The sequence below is a fragment of the Dasypus novemcinctus genome, chromosome 2 (genome assembly GCF_030445035.2).
Source record: "Dasypus novemcinctus isolate mDasNov1 chromosome 2, mDasNov1.1.hap2, whole genome shotgun sequence".
In the NCBI taxonomy this organism is placed as follows: Eukaryota; Metazoa; Chordata; class Mammalia; order Cingulata; family Dasypodidae; genus Dasypus; species Dasypus novemcinctus.
The window spans coordinates 55,697,379-55,721,527 of record NC_080674.1 but is presented as its reverse complement, the minus strand read 5'-3'; the positions used below and the strand labels follow the sequence as shown (position 1 = coordinate 55,721,527).

At 35.6% G+C, this 24,149-nt stretch overlaps 1 protein-coding gene across 3 annotated transcripts in view; it reads left to right on the top strand.

Moving 5' to 3' along the window:
- The window catches only part of PLPP1 (phospholipid phosphatase 1), a 126,124-nt gene that overhangs the window by 19,375 nt on the left and 82,600 nt on the right, over positions 1-24,149 (top strand). The window contains exons 1-2 of one of the 3 annotated variants that reach the window (XM_004459333.5): positions 2,540-2,612; positions 14,815-14,969. The exons of 1 other annotated variant lie outside the window; for it this stretch is intronic. In XM_004459333.5, coding sequence (XP_004459390.1) covers positions 2,555-2,612; positions 14,815-14,969 — 213 coding nt within the window. In that variant the 5' untranslated portion in view covers positions 2,540-2,554. Of the gene's footprint in view, positions 1-2,539; positions 2,613-14,814; positions 14,970-24,149 lie in introns of those variants that run through there. One more of the 3 variants, XM_058309090.2, reaches the window with a different exon arrangement.

Below are 24,149 nucleotides of genomic sequence, written 5' to 3'. Positions count from 1 at the left end.
TCCTGCCAAAAGTAAGAATTTTTTATGTTTTCCTTCTGAGACACACCTCAGTATAACTTTATTTTAGTTTCTGGATCATTGCCTTTGGCGTAATTTCAGACTAGACATGATGGATCCACTTAAACCTTAAACACTTTTTTTAGGAGGTACCAGGGATTGAACCCAGGACCTCGTACATGCAAAGCAGGCACTCAACCACTGAGCTAACCTGCTCCATGACCTAAACACTTTTAAGACTTAAAATATATTTTTTATTTGGGGATGGATATAAACTGTTAAAAACAGTTGAGGGCTCAGGTCTGGATTATATTTGTGTTTTTAAAAACTATTTATTTGTAGTTTTGCTCTTGAATTTTTTCTCTGCACATTTTGAGCCCTGATTTAACTAATTTTATACCACAATGGTGGAATCAAGTTAATCCAGTTTCTTCCCTACAAATTTAAGTGTTAAAGCAGTCTCCTAAAAGTTTTAAAATCCGCTCTCATCCATCACCCTATACAATCACTTAAGAGGCATTTATGTATTTATCTTTCTAGAAGATGACTACTCTAGAATTTTTATAAGAGCAACAGCGTATGCCAAGATTATGTATTATTCAAGAATTAATACACATACTTGTTATTCATTGGAATATAGACCTTATTGCTGAGTGGGAAAAGTTCTCTCTTGGTCAGTTACTAATGAAAGAGAGACTTCGTTGGTTAGGGTAATTTTGTGGGTGGGATTACCAAGACAAGAAGTTTCATCGTTGGTTCAAGATTGAAGTAACTTAACCCAGTGTTCCCACCAGAATACAGGATCTTTGTTTTATAAGCTTAAGTAATAGTTGGGGAAAACCCTATAGGTCACAAATTCTTTAAAGACTAAATAAAGTCTGTAGAAACTCTTACTTCACAGGAGAACCCCTGTATTCACTGTCCTACATTGTTTTCTGAAATTTGCTGGCTATTGACAAGCCTTTGAAGAAGGAGAAATAACTAAAATACAAGTAGTTAGTTAATATTTGAGGAAATATGATTGGGAGGGCTGTAGGAAGAAGAGAATGATCAGAGGATAATAGTGGCTACCATTTATTAAACCCTCAATGTGCTTGATGCTATTAGGTACATTACTAAGATACTTTATAACTCTGGGGTGTAGGTAAATAGTATTTGTTCCCACTTACCTGATGAGGAAAATGAGCTCAGACTGGTAAATAACTTGTTCAAGCTCACTCAAGTAGAAAGAGAGAGGTGAACCTAGCCAAGTATATCCGACTACCAAGCTCTAGTTCTGTCTCAGACCCCACCCTGCCACACCAATGGAAGGATTCTGGGAGTTGCCTAATACAAGCTAGAATGGCAGGTAGAAGTTGGTTAAATGGAGGAGGTAGGATCATTGCATAGAGCATGTCAAGAGGTTTTTAAACAGGTGAGGGGGAGTGGGGAGAAATGAGTTGAGACTTAAGTCAATGTTTTGTGTTTTTAAAAATTTACATACAGTAAAATTCAGTCTTTTGGTGCACACTTTTAGGAATGTGGACAAATGTGCTGAATCATATAGCCACCACAGTCAAGGTACAGGACGGTTCTATCAGCCCCTGAAATTCCCTCATGCTGTTCTTGTAGCCAACCTCCCCCATCACTGTCCAAATCTGATGAGCACTGATCTGTTCTTTACCCTATAATGTCATACAAATTTAATGACATATAATGTTATATGAGGAGAATCTTTCAGTATGTAGTCATTTGTGTCTGGCCTTTTTTACTGCAGTGCATTTGTGATTAGACCAACAATTTATGATGTAAACGTTATTGTACAGTTTTGCCATAATTTTTACCTCATTTAAAATGTGCATCCACGGGAAGCAGACTTGGCCGAATGGTTAGGGCATCTGTCTTCCACATGGGAGGTCCGCGGTTCACACCCCTGGCCTCCTTTACCCTTGTGCAGCTGGCCCACGTGCAGTGCTGATGTGCGCAAGGAGTGCCCTGCCACGCAGGGGTGTCCCCGCTTAGGGGAGCCCCACACGCAAGGAGTGCGCCCCGTAAGGAGAGCCACCCGAGTGAAAGAAAGTGCAGCCTGCCCAGGAATGGCGCCGCACACACGGAGAGCTGACACAACAAGATGATGCAACAAAAAGGAACAGATTCCTGTGCCGCTGATAACAACAGAAGCGGACAAAGAACACACAGCAGATAGACACAGAGAACAGACAACTGGGGTGGGGGGGGGGCGGCGGGGAAGGGGAGAGAAATAAAATAAATAAAAATAAATAAATAAAATGTGCATCCACAACTCTAGTTACATGTAAATAGAATTTTTTTTTTTTTTGCTGAGAAATGGTCATTGTAATAGCTTCAAATGTCAAAGAAGCCCCAAAATAGGGTCCTGATAATTTCTGGGGGAAAATAAAATAGAAAGGAAAAAATCTGCACACTCTCTCCATGCTTTCTTACCTCAGCCATCTAGAAATACAGAAATCAGCATGGAAAGTTTGCTACTGATTGTGACCTTTGCCAGCTTGAAAAAGAAAGGGAACAACTGTTACCATGAGGAGGGTGGAAGGACTTAATGCTGTTCCTGGCCAGTTGGCACTGCCTTAATGTGCTTTTCTGGGAGAAAATAACAGGTGACCTAACTTCTTCCTTTTTAATTTTTGTTAGTATATAAATATAAATAGGCTAAATTTTAAAAAATGTATAGATGTTTTGGTCTTTTTAAAAAAAGCTGTTTAAATATATACACAGATTTATTTTAAGTATCTTAACACACTAAGATACTCCAAGATTGATATTGTAGGTAATTATTGACTCAATCACAAAAAGTAAAAAACTTATTTGGTAAATTTCACGTATATCCACTACCTTTTCTCTCTTGTCGAGCTTAAAAACCAAAATGATAACTGAGTAATTTTTATAGTAAAACCATGCCAGCCACAGAGAGGTAGTGCCTGCAAGCTGGTGACCAGAATGTAGGTGTCTCTGAAGACCTAGGTTACACTGTTCTTTGCCCTCTGTCCTCTTGATACGTCACACACCATCTCTGTGAATTATACCCATACATACAGTATTGTCTACCCCTGACCCCTCCCACCAGACTCCAGGCTCTTCCCCTTTTCTATCTATGCCTTGCACAAACTCATCTTGTGATACAGCTTTCACTAAGTCTTTCCTTAAGAGGCTGTGTCGGTGTTTCCTTTCTTACTGAAAGATATAAAAATTATTTGGATTGAAAACCTTCACACTGTAGTTTTGTTTTCCCTCTCCTAGTTCTGTTGTTCTTCATTCTTACCCACCTTCTTTGATTGGATCATCCTGTTTCTTATTGTCTGGTAACATGACTGGCAACATGAAGCTCAGTTTTCAATCTTTAGTTGATTTCCAATTCCATTTCCTTTTGCAATTTTTTCCCCTCAACAGGTGAATTTTATTGCATCTTTAAAATACCACAAATAGGTCTGGTATATTGTTTCCATGGCTGGACAACTCTTAGGTCTTTTTCACTGCTTGTTGAACTCTTCCCTTTTCATAGACATGGATACCATCCAAATTTTTTTCTGATACCCTTGTTTTTAACTGTTGTGGCTTGCTGAATCAAACCAGCTGATTTTGATACAAGTTCATTGTTATTTCCTTCAAGGATTAACTTGTCTTTCTGGGCTTGAGAAACTGAACAAGCAATGCCTGGCCTCATCTGAACCCTGCAGATATGTTTTTCACCCAAGAAATTTAGGATTTCAGCAAGAGATCCACCCACTCTCTTGAATAATGATGTTGATGGGGAAGTGAGCATACATACACTTCATCTTCTAACAGAAAAAACCCTTGATCATGTTCTGTACATTGCTACAGATAGTGTGGACTATAGCCAGTTCCTATTTCCCCACCATCTGTTAACCTGAAGCCTGTTCTTTTTCTTTCCAAGGAGTCTGAGTTCGACAGTGATGTGATTGAAGTTCCTCTGCAGGGTTCCTCTGGGGCCCTTCACCATAACTGTGCATCCCTTCAGTGTGATGTTGACATTTTCTGGAATGTCGATAATCTGGTTGCTGGGAATGGTCTTCATTCTTGCAGTAGATGTGGCAAAAAACGCATTGTGGTTGTTCTGAATGTTTTGTCTACTAAGGTTCCAGTAGTCCCAAGCTTGTCTCATTTTTAATTGATGGTACTATTTCTCACTTCATTTAGAAAGCTTTAGTATCAGATAAATACAGGTTTGAATCCTGGGTGTACGTTTACTGTGAAGGCTGGTAGAGAGGACATATCTTGAGTCCCCCTTTTTTCCTCTCTCTATGGCCCCCTTCTTGTCCAGGCCCTTCCCTAGGCTTCTCCATGATCCTGTACCAGCTGGTATCTGTTCTGAGTGGCCAGTTTTGGTGCAGTACTAGTTGTTAAATATTTTAATTTTCATCCTTGCTTATTATATGAATGACTTTAATTAAGTTACTTATCCTTTCGGAGTTACACCTTCATCTTTAAAATAGGGATCATAATACCTGTTTTACAAGGTGACTCTCTCTATTCATTCATCAAATATTTGTTGAGGGACTGTCTTTTTCTAGGCACTGACTTAGGAGTTTGGACTATATCTGTGAACAAAATAGGCAAAAAAAAAAAAAAAATCCCTGCTTTTTTGGATTTGTACTGTGTTATTTTTAAGATTAAGTAAAAAGTTGTTTAATGTCCAATATGGTATCAAACACATAGAGGTGCTCATGATGTTTTCATCTCTTTCCTTTTGCCACACTGTTGGCATCAAAGCCAAAGGGCCAAGGGGAAACACTTGTTTCCAAAGAAGCAAGAAAAGTTTGCATTTGTTTTTCTGTCAAAAATGTATTTTGTCCAAACTGAATTGGGTGCCAGATATAAAGAGAGACGGAAGCCAACACGAATTACTGGGGCTTGGCCTCCCCAGAGAGGACCCAGAAACTGACTACTATGCATAGCCATAGCCATATACATACCAAATGTGCAGCTCTTCTTTTAAAAAAATCCTAGCTTACCCTACTCTTCATGGCCTTGGTTGTTCATCTATGCTTACATTTCCTTCTTTCTCTCTTGGATCTAGCTTCATCCATTTATCCTGTTTCTGAAGTCCTCCCTCAATGGAGACTGTCATCTCAGCTCATTACCATGTCTTTTACACTTAGACAAAACAAAACAACAAAGAAAGCTTTATTCTTTTGCCCTATTTGTTCACTAAGGTATAGACCAAGCTTTTTCCTTTCTTCCTTTTACCAGAAGACATTTTAAAGTTGTCTCTACCCACTCCTTAATTCTTTTTAGTCTTTCTAGTCTCACTCCAAGCACTGTAGTCAGTCTATCAAGAATTACCAGTGACCTCTTGCCTTTTCTCTTCCTCTCAGCTTCTTTGTAAGTGGCATAGGTTATTGTTTCGGCCATGTCAACCCAGTGGGCTCATGGCTTCATTAACTGGGATTCAAATCCTAATTCTGCATTCTTACTTAGCTAAGTAGCCTTGGAAAGTTTCCTCGTCTTTAAAATGAAGTAATAGGGAAGCGGACTTGACCCAGTGGTTAGGGAGTCTGTCTACCACATGGGAGGTCTGCAGTTTAAACCCCGGGCCTCCTTAACCTGTGTGGAGCTGGCCCATGCGCAGTGCTGATGTGCGCAATTGGCCCACTGGTTAGGGTGTCCGTCTACCACATGGGAGGTCCGCAGTTCAAACCCCGGGCCTCCTAGACCCGTGTGGAGCTGGCCCATGCTCAGTGCTGATGCGTGCAAGGAGTGCCCTGCCTCGCAGGGGTGTCGTCCCCCTCCCCATAGGGGAGCCCCACGTGCAAGGAGTGTGCCCTGTAAGGAGAGCCCAGCCGCCCAGCGTGAAAGAAAGTGCAGCCTGCCCAGGAATGGTGCCACACACACGGAGAGCTGACACAACAAGATAACGCAACAAAAAGAAATACAGATTCCCGTGCCACTGACAACAGAAGCGGACAAAGAAGATGCAGCAAATAGACACAGAGAACAGACAACCGGGGTATTGGGGGGGGGGGGAAGGGGAGAGAAATAAACAAGTAAATAAATCTTAAAAAAAAAAATGAAGTAATAGTTACCTTTTAAAGATATTGAAAATTAGAAAGGTATTGCATTTTGCACACTGCTATGACATATGGTGGGAGTTAAGTAAAAAATAGCTGTTACTGACGTTTTTGAAAAGTGTCCCCTTTAAAAATTCAGAATATAAAAATTGCCATTTTAACCATTTTAAAGTGTACATTTCAGTAGCATTTATTACTTTTACAATGTTGTGCCATCATCACCACCTTCTATTACTATTACTTTTTCATTATCCAATCCAAAAATTTACCCATTAAATTAAAGTCTTCATTCTACCTCCCCTGAGCTGCTAGTAACCTCTAATCTACTTTCTGTCTCTATGAATTTGCTAATTTTAGTTATTTTGTATAAATCAAATTATATAATTTGTCTTTTTGTGTCTAGCTTATTTCACTTGGTTATTTTCCCTGACACTATTGCTCCATGTTCTTCATCCAACTTTCTTAATAGTGTGCTCATTCTTAGTCAATTGTTCAGACTTTTGTTCCCCAAAATTCTGGATCTTGTCACTTTCTCTGTGTAATCTTAGTAAAATCTCATGGCTTCAGTTATCCCATTTATGACTGATAATTCCAGGTAATCATTTTTCTTCTGACTGCCAGAAAGGAATTGCTAACTGACATTAATGATCATAATCAGGAAGAAGTTTCTACTTTTGAACTGTAGAGGAAATAAACTGTCTTACCTGGCAAACTTATTAGTTTAATTTAATAAGTTGGTAAATTTTTTAATGTATTGTCTTAACTTTTTCACATCTCATGATTCTTGTAAAGAAGGGGAAGAAAACCACTTTTGTTCAGAAATAGCACAACTGTTGAATAGTGGAGGATTTTTCACGTGATGTTGGAAAGAATTTGCAACACCTGTTTCCAAAAAAAGCAAGAAAAATATTGCATCTGTTTTTCTCTCAAAAATGTATCTTGTCCAAACTGAATTTGACACCAAATAAAAAACATTCCTTAAGGTCAGAATGAATAGAAATTTCTAAAAACTGCTCAGTAACACAAAATAGTAGAGCTAAAAAAATTATTTACTTTTAACCTTGGACAGCTAAAAAGAGAAAATGAAAGGGCTTGTAGAAGAAAATTTCACAAAAGTAACTGTAGACTTGTCAATACCAAATGCACATGTAGAAGAATATATAAACATGGTTATATTTACATATGCTGGGATGTTTTGCTGAGTGGACAGGAAGTATTTCTTATTTATGGGTTTTATCCATTACATTTTTTGATAAAACATTAGCTTCCTTACTGTTTATTTTTCTTCTAAGTTTTGCTGAGATTTCACATTTTCTCTTCTGTAGTTTGCCCCAAAGTGAACTTAGACATTAGGGTGGCCAGTCAGCCCAAGTGTAGTAGAGCCGATTATTTCCTAGGTCAAACAGAGCAACTCCACCCTCATCCCCAGTCTAACTAACAGAGAAAATCAGCTGTTTGTTTATTTGCAGAGCAGTTTAGGCTCTGAGAATCTTGAACTGAAAGAGACCTAAGAGATAATGAGGCAGGATAGAATAGGGACGTAAAGGAGGAGGGGCAGAAAACCCAATGAGTTACACGAATATCACCTGGAAAGAAATTCTGATGCATAGCCTGCAGCCTGCAAACTCACAGGTTAACACAACCTAGTTTTCAGAAAGCAGCTAGCAGCTTCGATGCAGCAACTGCATTTCAGAATATAACTTGCAACATTCTCACACGACAGAAAGAAGAAAATCAGAAAGGGTCCCATCATCACCACGCACATACTTTCGTAAACACTTCGCACCAGCTCAGGGCTCAAGGACAGTAGCCAGTATCCAGTTACCACAGGACAGAACCCCCTGGAAACCAAACTACCCAATGATTTATCCCCCTCTTTGTCCTAAATACTCTGAATAGTGTGAATCCTATCCCCCAAGGATAGCCAATAAAACCAGAAACCCCTAGAGAGGGGGCATGTGTCTCATCCTGTAGCATGCCCACACCCATGTCTTGGGGTGCATACTATCTCTTTTCTAATATCTTAATAAACTCTTTACTCCCTTTCCTACCCTATGGCATGTCCTTAAATTCCTTTATATGACATAGTCAAGAACCTAGACGCTGGCTCCAATAACAATAATGTCATTCATCTTTCTCGTAAATAGGTAAGAAAAATGAGATACTGATGTTTGGATGCCTTTCCTAAAAGAGAGCCGTTATGATATGGTGAAAGGAAGAGAAACTTTCTTGTTGTTAATATGCTGTTTTCCTTGCTTATCAGCTGAGTTAATTATGATTACCTGCCCCAGTATACATGCAAAAGCTGTATATTCTTGGGTTAGTGTCTTTTCATTTCTGAAAAAAGTTAGCCCAAAAATATAATGTCCTTAAAAAAAAATAATAATAATTTCCTATATTGTTCTTCTCATTTTCTTAAACTCTTAGTAACACTGGTAATTTAATTATGTTTTAAAATGTATTTCTCCCCCTCTATTTTCTGTTGCATTAATTTCTGTCCTATATTCCTTTTACTTTCATGGGCTTTTTTTTTTAACACATCAATTTTATTGCTACATATTTATAAAGTATAAATCTATCCAAAGTATGCAGTTAGTAGTATTTGGTTTATTAACATAGTTGAGCAGTCATCATTTTAATCATTGTTAAAGCATTTTCATTATTCCAATAAGGAAAAAACAAAACAAAACAACTCATCACCTCTCAATTTCATTTCCCCTGCCATAAATAGTTGCTATTCTGTTTCTGTCTCTTTAGTTCATTTGTATTTACATTTTGAAAAAGTCTTATATACGCAGTATTACCCATATTCGTATTTCACATGAGGTTTCACTATGTTACACAGTTCCATGTTAGATTTTTTAGCTTTCCTTCCAGTAATATTACATGTCCCTAGGCCTTCCCTTTCAACCACTGTCATACCCATATAATAACTCTGTTAGTTATAAAGCACTATGTGCTTTCAGCATTTCTATTCATTTGCAAAAATTTACAAAAAACCTTTTTTACCAATTCTGCACAGGTTAACCCTCAGCTTTCCATTCTCTACCCTCCTTCTAATTTCTCTTGAGCTGTATTCTAATTATTAACTCCACGAGTTTACAGAATATATTTAGTTCATAATAGCACAATCATATAGTATTTGTCCTTTTGTTTCTGGCTTGCTTCACTCAATATAATGTCCTCCAGGTTCATCCATGTTATCATATGCTTCACGACTTCATTTCTTCTTACAGCTGCATAATATTCCATTGTGTGAATATACCATAGTTTGTTTATTAATTCATTGGTTGATGGACACCTGGGTTGTTTCCATGTTTTGGCAATTGTGAATAATGCTGCTATGAACATTGATGTGCAGATGTCTGTTTGCATCACAGCTCTCACTTCTGGGTATATACCTAGTAATGGTATTGCTGGGTCACATGGCAAGTCTATATTCAACTTCCTTAGGAACTGCCAAAAGGTCCTCCACAGTGGCTGTACCATTCTACATTCCCACCAACAATGAATGTGTTCCTATCTCTCTACATCCTCTTTGACACTTGTAGTTTTCTGTCTTTTTAATAATGGCCATACTAGTAGATGTGAAATGATATCTCATTGTAGTTTTGATTTGTATTTCCCTAATCACTAGTGATGTTGAACATTTTTTCCTATATATTTTTTGCCATTCGTATTTCTTCTTTGAACAATTGTCTTTTCAAGTCTTTTGTGCATTTTTTTAATAGGTAGTTTGTCTTTTTATTGTTGAGTTGTATGATCTCTTTGTATATCATGGATATTAAACCCTTATGGATATGTGATGCCAAATATTTTCTCCCATTAAGTCAGCTGCCTTTTCACCCTTTACAAAGTCCTTTGAGGTGCAGAAGTGTTGGATTTTGAGGAGGTCCCGTTTGTCTATTTTTCTTTCATTGTTTGTGATTGGGGTGTAAGGTTTAAGAAACTACTGCTACCACAAGATCTTGAACATGTTTTCCTACGTTTTCTTCTAGAAGTTTTATGGTTGTTGCTTTTATATTTAGGAACTTTGAGATTTTTTAAATAAAAAACTTGAAAGCTTTACTAGAGAATATTCCTTTACTCTTTACATAGTTCAGAAGATGGTACTGTACCCTTGTAGAATGGTTTGTGTAGATGTGATGACTAAAATAAGGGATTCATTATGGCTTGTGTTCTACTCTATACAAAACTGATGACCCTCGTTTATTTCTACTCCCTATATAGTAGGTGTGTTCTGAAGGATCCCAAAATGTTATAACAAAATCTCTAACAAGAAAAATAAGCTTTGTTTCATATACTTTTTAGAAGGTATTATTAGGCTTATAGTTACCATGCTTTATCTGCTTTATACCCACTAGATCAGTGTAGCTCTCAGAAGTTGCCAAGAGAAGAAAAACTCAAAAAGTAATTATTTCACTTTAGGCCTAGATTTCTGAGAGCCTATCAGCCTAGCTCTCAAAAGTTGCAAGAAAGGAAAAACTCAAAAAGTAATTATTTCATTGTAGGCCTAGGTCTCTGAGAGTCTATCAACCAGGCATGAAAGCTGCAGGATAATTTCTCCTTTTTTTCCTTCTTTTTTTTCCTGTTTTAAACAAAAGAGAAAAATGGGCTTTTCAGGAAACATAACTAAAAACTTTTTATTGTAGAGGACATTAAAAAAATTCAAAATGTGTTTTATTGTAAAATATTCAAACATGAAGGTTTATGTTCATAAGAAATAAGTCTTCTACCTATTTGTATTAGTACCATCTCTTTTACGTTAAAAACTACTTAGAAAAAGTTGGTTATATTTTCTTCCAGAATTTTAAATGTATATTTAGACAAAAACATAAAATAATTTATTTTACATAAATGCAATTATACTATATATATTGTTTTTTAAACTTTTTATTTTGAAATACTTTCAAACTTACAGGACAGATATAATAATGTAAACCCCATACAGAGAACTCTTAACATACCCCTGCCTCCCCCCAGATACCCACATCCACCAATTTTAACAATTTGCCACATTTGCTGTATCATTCTATCTATCTATCTATCTATCTATCTATCTATCTATCTATCTATCTATCTATCTATCTATCTATCTATCTTTCCATCCATCCATCAATCCATCTCTTCATTTTCTGAACATTTGAGTGTTAGGTTGTATACATCAGTCTTCTTGAACTCTTAACACTACCATGTACATTTCTTAAGAAAAAGGATATTCACTTACGTAACCACCTTACAAGTTCAATAATTTTAATATTGACATAAAGATTACAGTCTATATTCCAAGTTTTTCATATGTCCCAATATAGTCCCTTTGTGTCTTTTCTCCTCCCTAGCTATTCTATCCAGGGTCATGCACTGCCTTTGTCATTGTCTTCTTAGTTGCTCTTTTTTTTAAAAAAAATTGTGGTAACATGTGTGCAACACAAAAATTGTGAGAATATATATGCAACACAAACTTTCCCATCTTAACCAACCCCAAGCATACTGTTTAATAGGATTAATCACATTTACTTTGCATTCAACACATTCCAGTGCTAAAACTTTCCTGTCACCCCAAATAGAAACTCTACCCCCATTATGTATTAAGTCCCCTTTCCCCCTACCCATTGTCCCTGGCAACCAGAAGTCTAATTTTTTTTTCTATGAGTTTGCACGTTCTCCATTATTTTCTTTGTAGTCACCATGGGGTATAAATTAATATCTTAAATCTGCAGTCTCATTTGCTTTGATACCACATTAAAGTTCAATATTATACACAAACTATGTTCCTGTACCCCTTGGTTACCCCACCTTCATTTAGTTCTTGTCATTAATTACATGATAATACATTATGAGTTCAGAACCACTGGTTTATTATTACATTTTATGCATTGCCTTTTAGATCTTATAAAAAGTAAAAAGTGGAATTATGAAACAAAAATACAGTAGTACTGGCATTTATATTTACCCTCACCAGGGACCATTATTTCTTTCATTCTAGGATATTTGTCTCAATTGAAATTTCCCTAAGAGAAGTCACGTAAAACTCTATAATTATCTTACAATGAGCTTTCATTTATTACAATAATAGATTCAAAACAGTTCATGTGTATATGTTACTACTAGAAAGCATAATGTTTTTAACACTCTCCTGATATCTTTCTGATACACTCCTTACCCTCAGCACTATTTTCCAAGAGGCTGACTCATAGACCTCATCAAAGGGCTCTCTCACCCTCTGCCTTTGGCTATTGTGGGATCAGTTATCAGGTTGCATCATTTCTATATTCAAAACATTATTCCATGATCCTTTTCTATTTTCACTATCGACACACTACCACCTAATTACTGTATTTTTTAAAAGCTGCATTAAATGCTTCCCTTTCTTCTCTTTTGCAAAGTTAATTTCCAAAACCCTTCATTTTATTATGTTGCTGACCCTGAGCAGGAGAGGATAGTGATACATTTTTTCCTATAGGAGGATAAGTTCAGTTTCTGAGGCCAGTTATTTTAAACCCATAATCCTTTTTTAATCATCTCAGTAGTATCAAGTCCTTTCACTTCCATTTAAAAACCACAGAATTGCAGAATTCAGATAAAATCTGCAGCAAAGAAGATTTTGCTTCATTAATCTTGAGTTTTTATTACAAGTACAACATATATTTTATATTGAATAAGCTTTTTCACAGTATAGGTTGTTGCCCTCTGCTCTAGTCATCTCTCCCTTGCCACAATCCTAACCCGTTAATCTAGCCAGATCACTTGCCTCCTTTGGCGTCCACATACACACTGAATCTGGTTCCACTGCTTGCTCATTTTGGCAAGGTTCCTCATTTCTCTAAGCCTTAGTATTTATGTGAAAAATGATGGCAGTGATAGTACCTACTTCACAGGTTTGAGATAAGGATTGAGTTAATGTACATAGCCCAGTGCCTGGCATGTTTCAGCATGGTAGAAAATGTTACCTTCCTTGAACACTCCTTGCCCATTCCCTTTGTGCTGGTATTGATGCCATCCACATGCTGCTCTTGCATTCCTCTCCCACTAAATACTCTCCTTATGCTCTTGTTGCCTGTGATTTACCTGCTGTTTCAAATTCAGCTCACTTGCCTCTTCCTTAAGTTCACGTTGACCTCTGAATTCTTACAGCTCTTTTTATACCATTTTACTAGTCAGTCATATTTTCTCCCTTTGATATTTCTTTTTAAATTTACCTACAGTAAAATTTATTCTTTTTGATATACAGTTCTTTTTTTTTTTAAATAAGGTGAAAGTTTATTTCTTTATGTAAAGTCTGGGTGGGTGATTTAGCACTGGTGTGGCACTAATGGTGTCAGAAATCTGTGCTTCCATCTTGTGGCTCTACTTTACAAGGCCTCCATTCCCAAGTTGACTCCATGATCCAAGATGGTAGCACCCCTGTTTTAGTTACCAGGATATAGGAAGGGACAAAGAAGGAACACAAAGATAGACACATTATCTCTGAAGGTCAGCTCAAGGAAGCTGACTCCAACACTTCCACTTACATTTCATTGGCTGGAATTTAGTGATATGGCTGATGTACAGTTCTTCGAGTTTTGAAAAATGCATAGGAAGTTGTGGAACGTCATCACAATCAAGACAAAGAACAGTTTCATCAACTCCCCCTCTCAAATCTATCTTGGTAAATTTTTTAAGTTAATTTTTTATTTTTAAAGAAGCTTTGGATTACATACATTTACATAAAAAATATAAGGGATTCCCAAATACCCTCCACCTCCCCCTCCCCCTCCCGCACTTTCCCCCATTAACAACATCTTTCCTTAGTGTGGTACATTTGTCACAATTGATGAACACATATTGAAGCCTTGTTACTAACCATGGTCTATAGTTTATTGCTTTTTAAACAATTTTCCCAGTATACATTCTGTTTCTATATGTACAATTTAGGCTCTTGAAGACTGTATTTGTTTTATGCCACTTTGTCTCCCCCATGTATGGCCTAGCCTAATATTGAGTGAATATCTGCTTGAACATTTGAATTGTATAAAACAAACCCTGAAAGGATGGTAAAATTTGAAAATATTAAGAAGCTACTAACTTAGGTTAACTTCTTTGGTCTTTCAGGTTCATTTTATTAAGGTGAAAAATTTCTATTAAAAAATTATTCCTCTAAAACTTGTTAAAGTGCTTTTTATGACCTAATGTCCAGCACCGCCAGGGCCAATAAAAGCCATTTTTCATTTGTCTCTGGAAAGGGCTTTCTTCTTTCTGTTTCTATTATCAAATATACTTATGGTTTCTATTATTTTTTACCTTGTTAAATTCTAATGTGATGCAAATTTAGTACATCTTTCCTCTCCTTGACTACATTTGGATGTTATGATGTAATTTTAAATTTATTTATTGAGTTTTGCCATTTTTATTAAACATATTTAATAGATACTGAGCAATTAATTTAAAAATGAATTGGTTAAAAATGTAAAATATAAAACTTTCCTGTTTTCTCAACTTTATTTTTTCATGGGCCAAGTTTGCTCTCCTTTCTGAGGGTTTCTTTTGTGTCCCTAAAATCAGAGGTCAACACAAGTAAGAGAATTTATACTTATATAAACATAAGCAGGGTTGATATGGACAAGTGAATGCTGCATGGTTCCTTGATTCTTGACCCTTAGGTATTATGGGGTATTGATCCTTTACCAGAAAGGGCAAAATTAGGTTAAGATTTACATCCCCTTCAGTAGACTTTACTTCCTAATGAAGTTAATTTAATTTAACCATGTGTGTCTTTTTTTCCCTTCCCCAACAGCTTCCATGCCTATGGCTGTTCTAAATTTGGGCCAAATATATCCATTTCAGAGAGGCTTTTTCTGTAAAGACAACAGCATCAACTATCCGTACCATGACAGTACCGTCACATCTACTGTCCTCACCATAGTGGGGGTTGGCTTACCCATTTCCTCTGTAAGTAAATTAATCAGTAGGTAGTGATGATTTTGTTGTGCTGAAGGTTGGATGAAGTGATGAAGTTTGGGTGGGGGTAAATCCACACTATTATCTTCACCAGTATTGATGTGGTGAATGATTGTTTGAGGTATATACCCAGTGTTTTAATCTTGGGAGGTGTTTTTCCAGTTAAAGAGAGATGTTACCCAAAACAGCTTGATATCATCATGAAGAATTATAGAAATTGTTTTAGAGTGGAAGGCTTCATTTTCAATAATTTGGATCAACTCCTCTCATTATGCAAATGGAGAAACTTAGACGGAGACACTTCCTCAAGCCCAATAAGCTATTTTATGACAGAATTGAAACTAAGATTATGTTTGCTTTATCAAATCATTAAATGGAAAGAAACTCTTAATGGAGGCCATAAAAAAGGCCTTTTCTTTTGAGAAAAAAACTCAGAAGGACTATAAATGAATATGTAAAATAAAATCCTCAGCATGCATCAAAACGGTATCACTATTTTTAGGTGGCTCTACTATCTTTTAGGTAGTTAATCAGTTTGTAGTATAATATTGGATTTCATATTTTAGAAAATTGGAAACTTTCCTTCCAGGTTAAGATTTACAAACTAGGTTAAGATTGACACTAGGGAGATTTTATCTACTTTTTTTATTCTCAGTTTGAATTCCTGAACCCTGCTCTTTGACTTTTTAAGTGACTTGACTTGCTGGAAATAGAAGGGAAGGAGCTGAACAAAGAAAGATATATCTCCTCGAGTCTTCAGGAGGTGCAACAGGTCATGACATATTTCTCCTTTGACAGCCTATCTGCTGTCAGTTGGCTTACCGAGATCCTTGACCTACAAAAGTTTAGTGTCTCACTAACCTCAGCAACCTTGTTCCACAATAGAACTGGATGGCTTTTCTTACCCTATTCTGCCCCCAGACTGGCTAAGAATAATAAACCTATTTCTTTGGTTTTTCATTTCTTATGTGACTTCATTTTGTCTTTTTTGGCTGATAGATTTCTTTTTATTGTTTTAACACGTTATTCTGAAGGTATAGGGGACTTGGCTTTCACTATGTTCCAAGATATATTATTTCTGTATATAGGCTACCCCTTTTACTTTGATTATAACCACTTTTATAGGAATAAAAGTGGAGAAAATTTTGAGATTTAGTTTAAGGAATTATGTAATTTTTCCTATGAAGTAAATTCCACCTTAAGCCTTCAAGCTTATGAAAGAGTATATGGGAATTCACATAGTACTGCCATTTAATGATAATAGACAATGTTACCATACTTCTACTAAGTACATGGTAACATGGTATTTATTGTAGCCATTATTTTGACCAGCTGATGCCAGATAAACTCTTTTTAAAGAAGAAAACATCCCCTGAGTATGAGTAGATAATTGCTTGAGGATCAGGAAGCCACTTTTAGTTTTTTGACTTGATACATTTAATCTTTTTCTTTAAAAAGTTAAATTATTAAAAAAATAACTCATTTATGAATTAAAAATTTTTATGATTTAGAAAAAAGGAAACAAAGATCACCCTTTTTTCCACTATCTGAAGGCAACTACCATTAACATTTTGATATTATTTCCTTTAGTTTGACAATTTTTTTTTTTTTTTTTTTTTTTTTTTTTTAAAGATTTATTTATTTAATTCCCCCCCCTCCCCTGGTTGTCTGTTCTTGGTGTCTATTTGCTGCGTCTTGTTTCTTTGTCCGCTTCTGTTGTCGTCAGCAGCACGGGAAGTGTGGGCGGCGCCATTCCTGGGCAGGCTGCTCTTTCTTTTCACGCTGGGCGGCTTTTCCTCACGGGTGCACTCCTTGCGCGTGGGGCTCCCCCACGCGGGGGACACCCTTGCGTGGCACGGCACTCCTTGCGCGCATCAGCGCTGCACATGGCCAGCTCCCACGGGTCAAGGAGGCCCGGGGTTTGAACCGCGGACCTCCCATATGGTAGACGGACGCCCTAACCACTGGGCCAAAGTCCGTTTCCCTAGTTTGACAATTTTTTAGATCATTTTGAGCACACTGTGAATTCAGTTTTGTGCTTTGTTTTTTATTCATTTATAACAAATATTTTTGAGTTATTATATATATCAAGCAACTTGGGAAATAAAGCTAATTTTTTAAAAAGTAGTAGAAAAACACTTGGTGTAATCCTTAGGTTCCTGGGTGTTAATTCACATGAAGATGCTTTTGGAGAGAATTGATCTGGAAAGATTTGTTAATGCAAACTTACTTTCATTAAAAGAAGTAATATTTGGCCAGTTGCTGGGCCTTAAAGATTCCTGATGACTTGTGAACTGATGTGAAGGGATTCTTGCAAATCTCTAGGGTAGATTTGTTTGTTTCTTTGATTTAATAGCTTATATATAACATCAGTTGTGGAATTTATTTTCTATAAAGTGAATTATTTATGTAACTATTATATATATTAATATATGTATATTTACGTATGCATATGCTTCATAATTTGAGCATGAGTAATATGGTTTTAGGTTGTGGAAAATCTACATTTTAAAGCAGTGATTTATTTTTACAACCTAATGTCCATAATTTTTTCATACATTCTATATTATTTCTTCATTAGGTTTCAGAAGAGATGCAAAAATATAGATTTTTATATTATTTGGCTTAAAGTTTCTTTTTGGGTTTTAATGATCCACTTTGTATTTGACACCAAACACCTTTTTTTTTTTTTGCCTCTTATAGATCTACCTTTTCCTCAGCAATTCATTATACACCTACTTTTGTAAATTTTTACATTTCTAAAAAAAGGTAAAAGAGTAAATCTGTATACATACTTTCAGAGTAATGATAAATCTCAAATCCATACATTGTAATGAATAAGTATACTTTTTCTTGGCTTTTAAAATGTATAGTTTGGAAATGGAAAATTCTTTTCTGTGCTTAAATTGACTCAGTATTGACTAAAATTGCTTTTCTTAGGACTTGATTATTGTATAACCTTTAGTAAAAATGTTTAGCCTAAAATAATAGTATAACCAATGCTTTTTTGTGGCCAGTTTATAAAACTCCTGGAGAGACATAGTGCCCCACACTGCATCATTACAAACTATGTATATGAAAAAGGCTTAATCACTTTAAACTTAAGATTAGTGAGGAAGAGAGAAATGCCCTGAATCAAAATGGGCAAGGGTCATGGACAGAAGGTTGCGAGGGGAAGAAAAAACTTGCCAGGAAATATGAAAAAAAATATTTAGCGTTCTTCACCAATCAAAGAAGATCATATTATAACAGCACTGAAAACACTTTTGGCCTGTCATATTAGCAAAAGGTAAGAACTTTCTTGGTTTGTCAAATGTGGAAAACAAGTAGTCTTATACAGTAAGCTGGCAGGAGTATAAATTGGTATTAAAAAGAATATATCATTCACCCATAAATTATACTTCAAGCAATTTATCCTAAGAAAATAATAATAGTTTCATGAAGAGAATTGTTACAAAAATGTTCATTACAGCATTATTTTTTATAGCAGAAAGTTGGAAACCAATTAAGTGTTCAGCAGTAGGGGACTGGTCTTAGTATGATTTCCCCCTATAATGAAATGTTATGATATTCATCCACTTCATCATTTTTGATGGTATTAGTATGGAAAGACTTTTGTAATATATTAATTGGGGAGTGGGGTGAAGGTTAGAAATGATTCTCATGGAATAGTGGAACTCTTGGTATGTGAGATTATTTTCATTTCATCTCTTACATTTTCTATCTTTTCTCCCTTGAACACATATTGCTTTTCAAATAAGGAAGGCTGTTTTTAATTTAAAAAACAGTAGAAATTATCCCACTTTCATTTTGATATACCTGAAGTGTTTGTCTTAAATATACATTTTCATGTAGTTCAAGAACCTTAATTGTTCTTTGTGTTAGTTTGGTTCTGTTTGTCTCCATGAAAGCATCAAAAGAAAGGATTCAAATAACAATATTTTGAGAATGCACACTAAATTAAAACTCCACTCTTTGTCTTGGGCTCAGCAGCCTCTGTGGCTGTAGGGGTGATTGGTTGTCTGTGGACCTCGCATCCTACTGGCATTTAACTGCTTGAAGGAAAAATTTTGTCTTGCGTGACTTTGTGTCTTTTACTCTGTAGACATCATCCCTTGAAAGTAGTTAAGCTCTCAGACGTTGGTTGATGTAATTAGATTTTAAAAAGAAGCTTTAGATTTTCCCTTTCCTTTGGTCTGTCAGTACAAGTTTACTGAGTAGTTGAAAGCCTTCATCCTAATATGGGTGTTTATATTTGCTATCATTAACAATGAACTTCATCCTAAGTTTGTATTGTGTACACTATGATATTAGCTCATGATAGAAGATATCTGATAGATGGTTATTATTATAGCTGTGCAAAAATATCTTCATATACATAAAAACCTTTACTCTCCACTCATTGAAAAAATACATTATTTGGAATTCTGTTGTATCTTCATTGATTGAAATATTTATATATTAAAATTCCCTTACTTTAGGATATGGTTTGTCCCGGTTTTTGTTAGGATATTTTAACAATATTATTCTAGGTGAATTTTATGAAAAAAAAAAACAAAAACAGAAATGGCAGTAGCCTCTTAAACCAACATTTAGAATAATGTACTTTATTTTTAAATTTTTTAATTTAATTTTTAATTAAAAAAGATATTTAGATTATGTAAATGTTACATAAAAAATATAGGGAATTCACATATGCTCTACTCCCCACACTGCTCACATTTACCGAAATCAATATTCTTTATTAGTGTGGTATATTCATTGCAATTGATGAGCACGTTTTGCTTGAAGCATTGACACTAAACATGGATTATAGTTTACATTGTAGTTTACACTCTCTCCCACACAATTCTGTAGGTTATGGCAAGATATATAATTGTCTGTATCTGTCATTGCAGTGTCATTCAAGACAATTCCCAAGTCCTGAAAATGCCCCTGTATTATACCTCATTTCCTTCTCCCTGACCTCAGAACCTCCTTGGCCACTGCATCCACGTCAATGATATAAATTCTTCCATTGCTAGAATCATAATAAGTCTATAGTTGAATAACAGTAAGCCACTCTAGTACATAGTTCATTTCCCAATCCTAAGGATTCTGGGATGGTGATGCCCACTCCACCTCTAATTGAGAGAGGGCTTCAGTCCCATATGACTGATGGATGGGACTATCTTGCTTTCAGTTGTAGACTCTCTCATTTGCTTGGTATGTTGGTTGTCCATCATCACCTCCTTGTTGTCCTAGGTGAGTCAAATGAACTGGAGAGTAGATGTTGCAACTCTGTTGAGGCTCAGGGTCCAGCTGGCCCATGGACAGCCCAAAGATTCAAGTCTCTTAGATGTATACCTACCAACTCCAGCACCAACTATAGGTTCAAATAGAAAGGACAAAAGAGCCATGTGTAGGGAAACCACAACTGAGTCCAATTCTGTCATACTGGGGAGCACAAACCCCAAAGTTGGCCCCCTGGCAAGGCACCAAACTCATAAGCTAGACAACCCTGTCCATAGTGCCTGGGTGTCTGCAGAGCTCTCAAGATACTAGAATAATGTACTTTAGACTGGCCTTTTCAGCTGCCATAGTATGAGTTAGCTTAACAAAAAATGTCTAGTATAGCATTAAGCGCATGTACTTTTCTAGCACTGATGTTACTCTAATTTTACTGTATTACTGTAACATATTAAGTAAATAATATTCAGATGTTTAAAGGATAAATAAAACTTGGAAGAAATACTTTTAAAGGATGAAATAAAATTTGGAAGAAATATTTTTCTTTTTTGGTAGTCTAACCACTCCAAAGTTAAAAAGTTTTTAAAAATTACTTGTATTCTCTCATTAAGGCCTGAGGGAAAAAACAAGTCCAGGAGAAGGTGTTTTTTTTTGGACTATTATTGACACTTGCATCTGGAAAGTTTGGAATTTGATAGTGTTTGGGAAGATAAAGGAGAACATTTATTGTGGGTTTATGAGTTTTCTGAAGTTCTTTGTTCTTGGTGCACACTCTGAAAGATATTTCTTTAGGGAAGCAGATTTGGCTCAACTGATAGAGTGTCCGCCTACCTTATGGAAGGTCCTGGGTTCAAACCTAGGGCCTCCTAACCCATGTGGTAAGCTGGCCCATGTGCAGTGCTGATGTGCGCAAGGAGTGCCGTGCCATGCAGGGGTGTTCCCTGCATAGAGGAGCCCCATGCTCAAGGAGTGCACCCTGCAAGGAGAGCCACCCTGTGCAAAAATAGTGCAGCCTGCCCAGTAGTGGCGCTGCACATACAGAGAGATGACACGGCAAGATGATGCAACAAAAAGAGACACAGATTCCTGTGCTGCTGACAAGAATGTAAGCAGACACAGAAGAACATACAGTGAATGGACACAGAGAGCAAACAACTGGGGGTGGGGGGACAGAAATAAATAAGAAATAGAAGTTTCTTTATAGGGTACCTGTCCCAAAGGAGATAATTGAGGCCCAATTTATATATATATATATATAATTCTGATAAAATGAATACCAAGTCCATTCTTCAATGGATTGCTGAAGTTTTTGTTTAAAACTGCTTTTCTTGGCACCTTTGAAAGAGGTAATGTGTGGTATTAAGTATCCTCTTAACATAAAAATGTATTGAATGCTTAGACTTGGTATATTATTTGTTTACATCCATTTTAAAAGACACTTGAAAATATTTTGATAAATTTATACTAGATGAACATAAAGGAAAAAAGTTATATAGATATCTATTGAGTATATATTAATAATGAAAATTGAAGCCCATTTACTTTCAAATTGCCCAAGCTTATTATGTTTTCCCAAGGGTTGTGGCTTTTCCAGGCACTCATTGAGAGAAATATCTACTCATAAAATCTTCTACGTAAGCCTTTTGAGTTAAACAAGTTAATAATTTCAGGGTATGTTATACAATGCCTTTGCTAAGGTTAAGTGATTAAACTCCATTTCATTGCCACTTGTCCTAAGTTCAGCTCCATTAGAGTAGACATTATGTCCTAATGTTTCCACTCCATGTTTCTTGAAAAATCTGCAGGATTTGAATTGGTTAAATGTTATTCCTGGATGAGATCTTGGTTTTTGAGAAATCCTGAAAGCTCTTTCTACTAAATGATCTTGATTGTTGGATTATATGTGATAAGCTGACATTTGGATTTAAAATGTTCATTTTGCTACCATCAGGAATAATTGTGTCTTTTTACTATCTAAACTTGCGATCAGAGTTTTCCCTTCTTTCACAGGCAAAAGTGACATGCTTGCTTTATTTGTTAAAGAATGAATTGGCAAAATGGCCAAATATAAATATATTTTGATGGATATTCTGAAAATTTCCCCTCTAGGTTTATATAAACAGAACATTTTCATCGTAATAAATGCAATGATTGTGTGTTGTTGCTAGTTGGCGATCTTTTTATATATATATATATATTCATTAGCTATTTTACTTTGAATTACCCATTCATATCCTTTGTCCATTTTTCTGTTGGTTCATTTGGCTTTTTCTTATTGATTTGTGAGAATTCCTTATAAACAAGTAGGTTATTTTATCATAAAAATACATTAAAAAGTGAAATTTATCATCTTTCTATTAAGTCCTAACATTGTACACAAGACCAAAATTTTTTAACAAACCTTTTGTCTCTGAATATATGAAAATATTAGCACAGTAATGTGTGTATTTTTCTATTATCGACTAAAAAATTTGGAGACAGAGTATCTCAGTATGACTTAGGTTGGGTTGTCATTGTTATCTGTCACACTTTAAATAGTCAAGTGAAGCATTTGTATTACTATTTCACTAATATATTTTCCTCTTTCATAAATGGCATTTTGAAAATTTTAGCTAGGGAGGTTATATATTTTATCTTTTCAGGTCCTAAGATATTGGTTGACCTTGTGACGTTCTTAGAAAGTTTTTAAATTAAAAATAATTTTCTCATATAGTTTAGGAAAATGTCTAAGCTCTGTCACTAAATATATTAATGATTGCTGCAAATGGTTACCCCCATAGTTTGTAAGTGTTAATATCATTAAGTGCTAAGAATAAAATAACCAGTAAGATATAAAAAGTGAAGTTCCAGGAATGTGCTTCAGGTAAATTTTCTGTTAGTTAACTCATCTTGTAAGTGTTTGTTTTTGTATTGAGATATTGGTTCTTACCAATGAAAAGGAGAGCAAAATTTGCTGAGGGTTTGTGATGGTTAGGTCAGGTAATGGTGCCTAGTTGTTCAGTAATGCAAGCACTGGGCTAATTGTACTACAAAGACATTTCATGGACTTTAATCATTAATCATCAGTGAGTTGATTACATAGAAGGCTGGTTACATATATAATTAACTGAGGAAATTTCCACCATCCATGAATGATGCATCCAATCAGTTGAAGGCCTTTAAAAGGGAAAGTGCTTTCGGCATTCAGAGAGAATTCCCAGCTCTACTTTAGTCAGCCAGCGTCTCCTGGGGAACTCATCAAGGGCCTTCATCAGAGCCCCAGGTTTGCAGCCTGCCTTATGGAATTTGGACTTGTGCATCTCCAGGATCATGTGGAAAATTTTATAAAATCTCATACTGTTTACAGGTATCTCCTGTCAGTTCTGTTTCCCTGACTAATACAGAATTTAATAAATTAGTGTTAAAAATTACTAGTGTAAAAATTAGGTCTTAGCTTTGAAGTTGAGTAAATTCTAATTGCTTCTTAAAATGTCTCTCCCTATCTTCTTAATATATAGTCAAGTAATGATTTCCCTCCCTGCTCTAGACTTTCTTTATTTCCTTTTATACACAAATATGATGAGTCAAGTCTGTAGAAAATAAAGGAAAATGCCATCTTATGAAGTTATAGGACCAGCAGTAGTCCTAGATAAAAGAAATAGATGTCTGTGCCTTGAATAAAAATGAGTATGTTAACTGAAAAAAAAAAAAAAAAAAAAAAAATTACTAGTGTAAATCTTATAAATTAAAATGAACTTTTATTCATTTTAAATTTAGAAAACATATAGTACTTATAAATTGGTACAGGTTTTCATTTATTTAAAATGAAAAAAATAGAACTTGTATAGCACTAGTCTTATAATGAAAGAATATATGTGTGGGTATATTTAGTTCATTTTATGTGAGAGACCATTACTATTAGAAGTTATATTACGCAATAGAAATTTTTTTTCTTTGAGGATG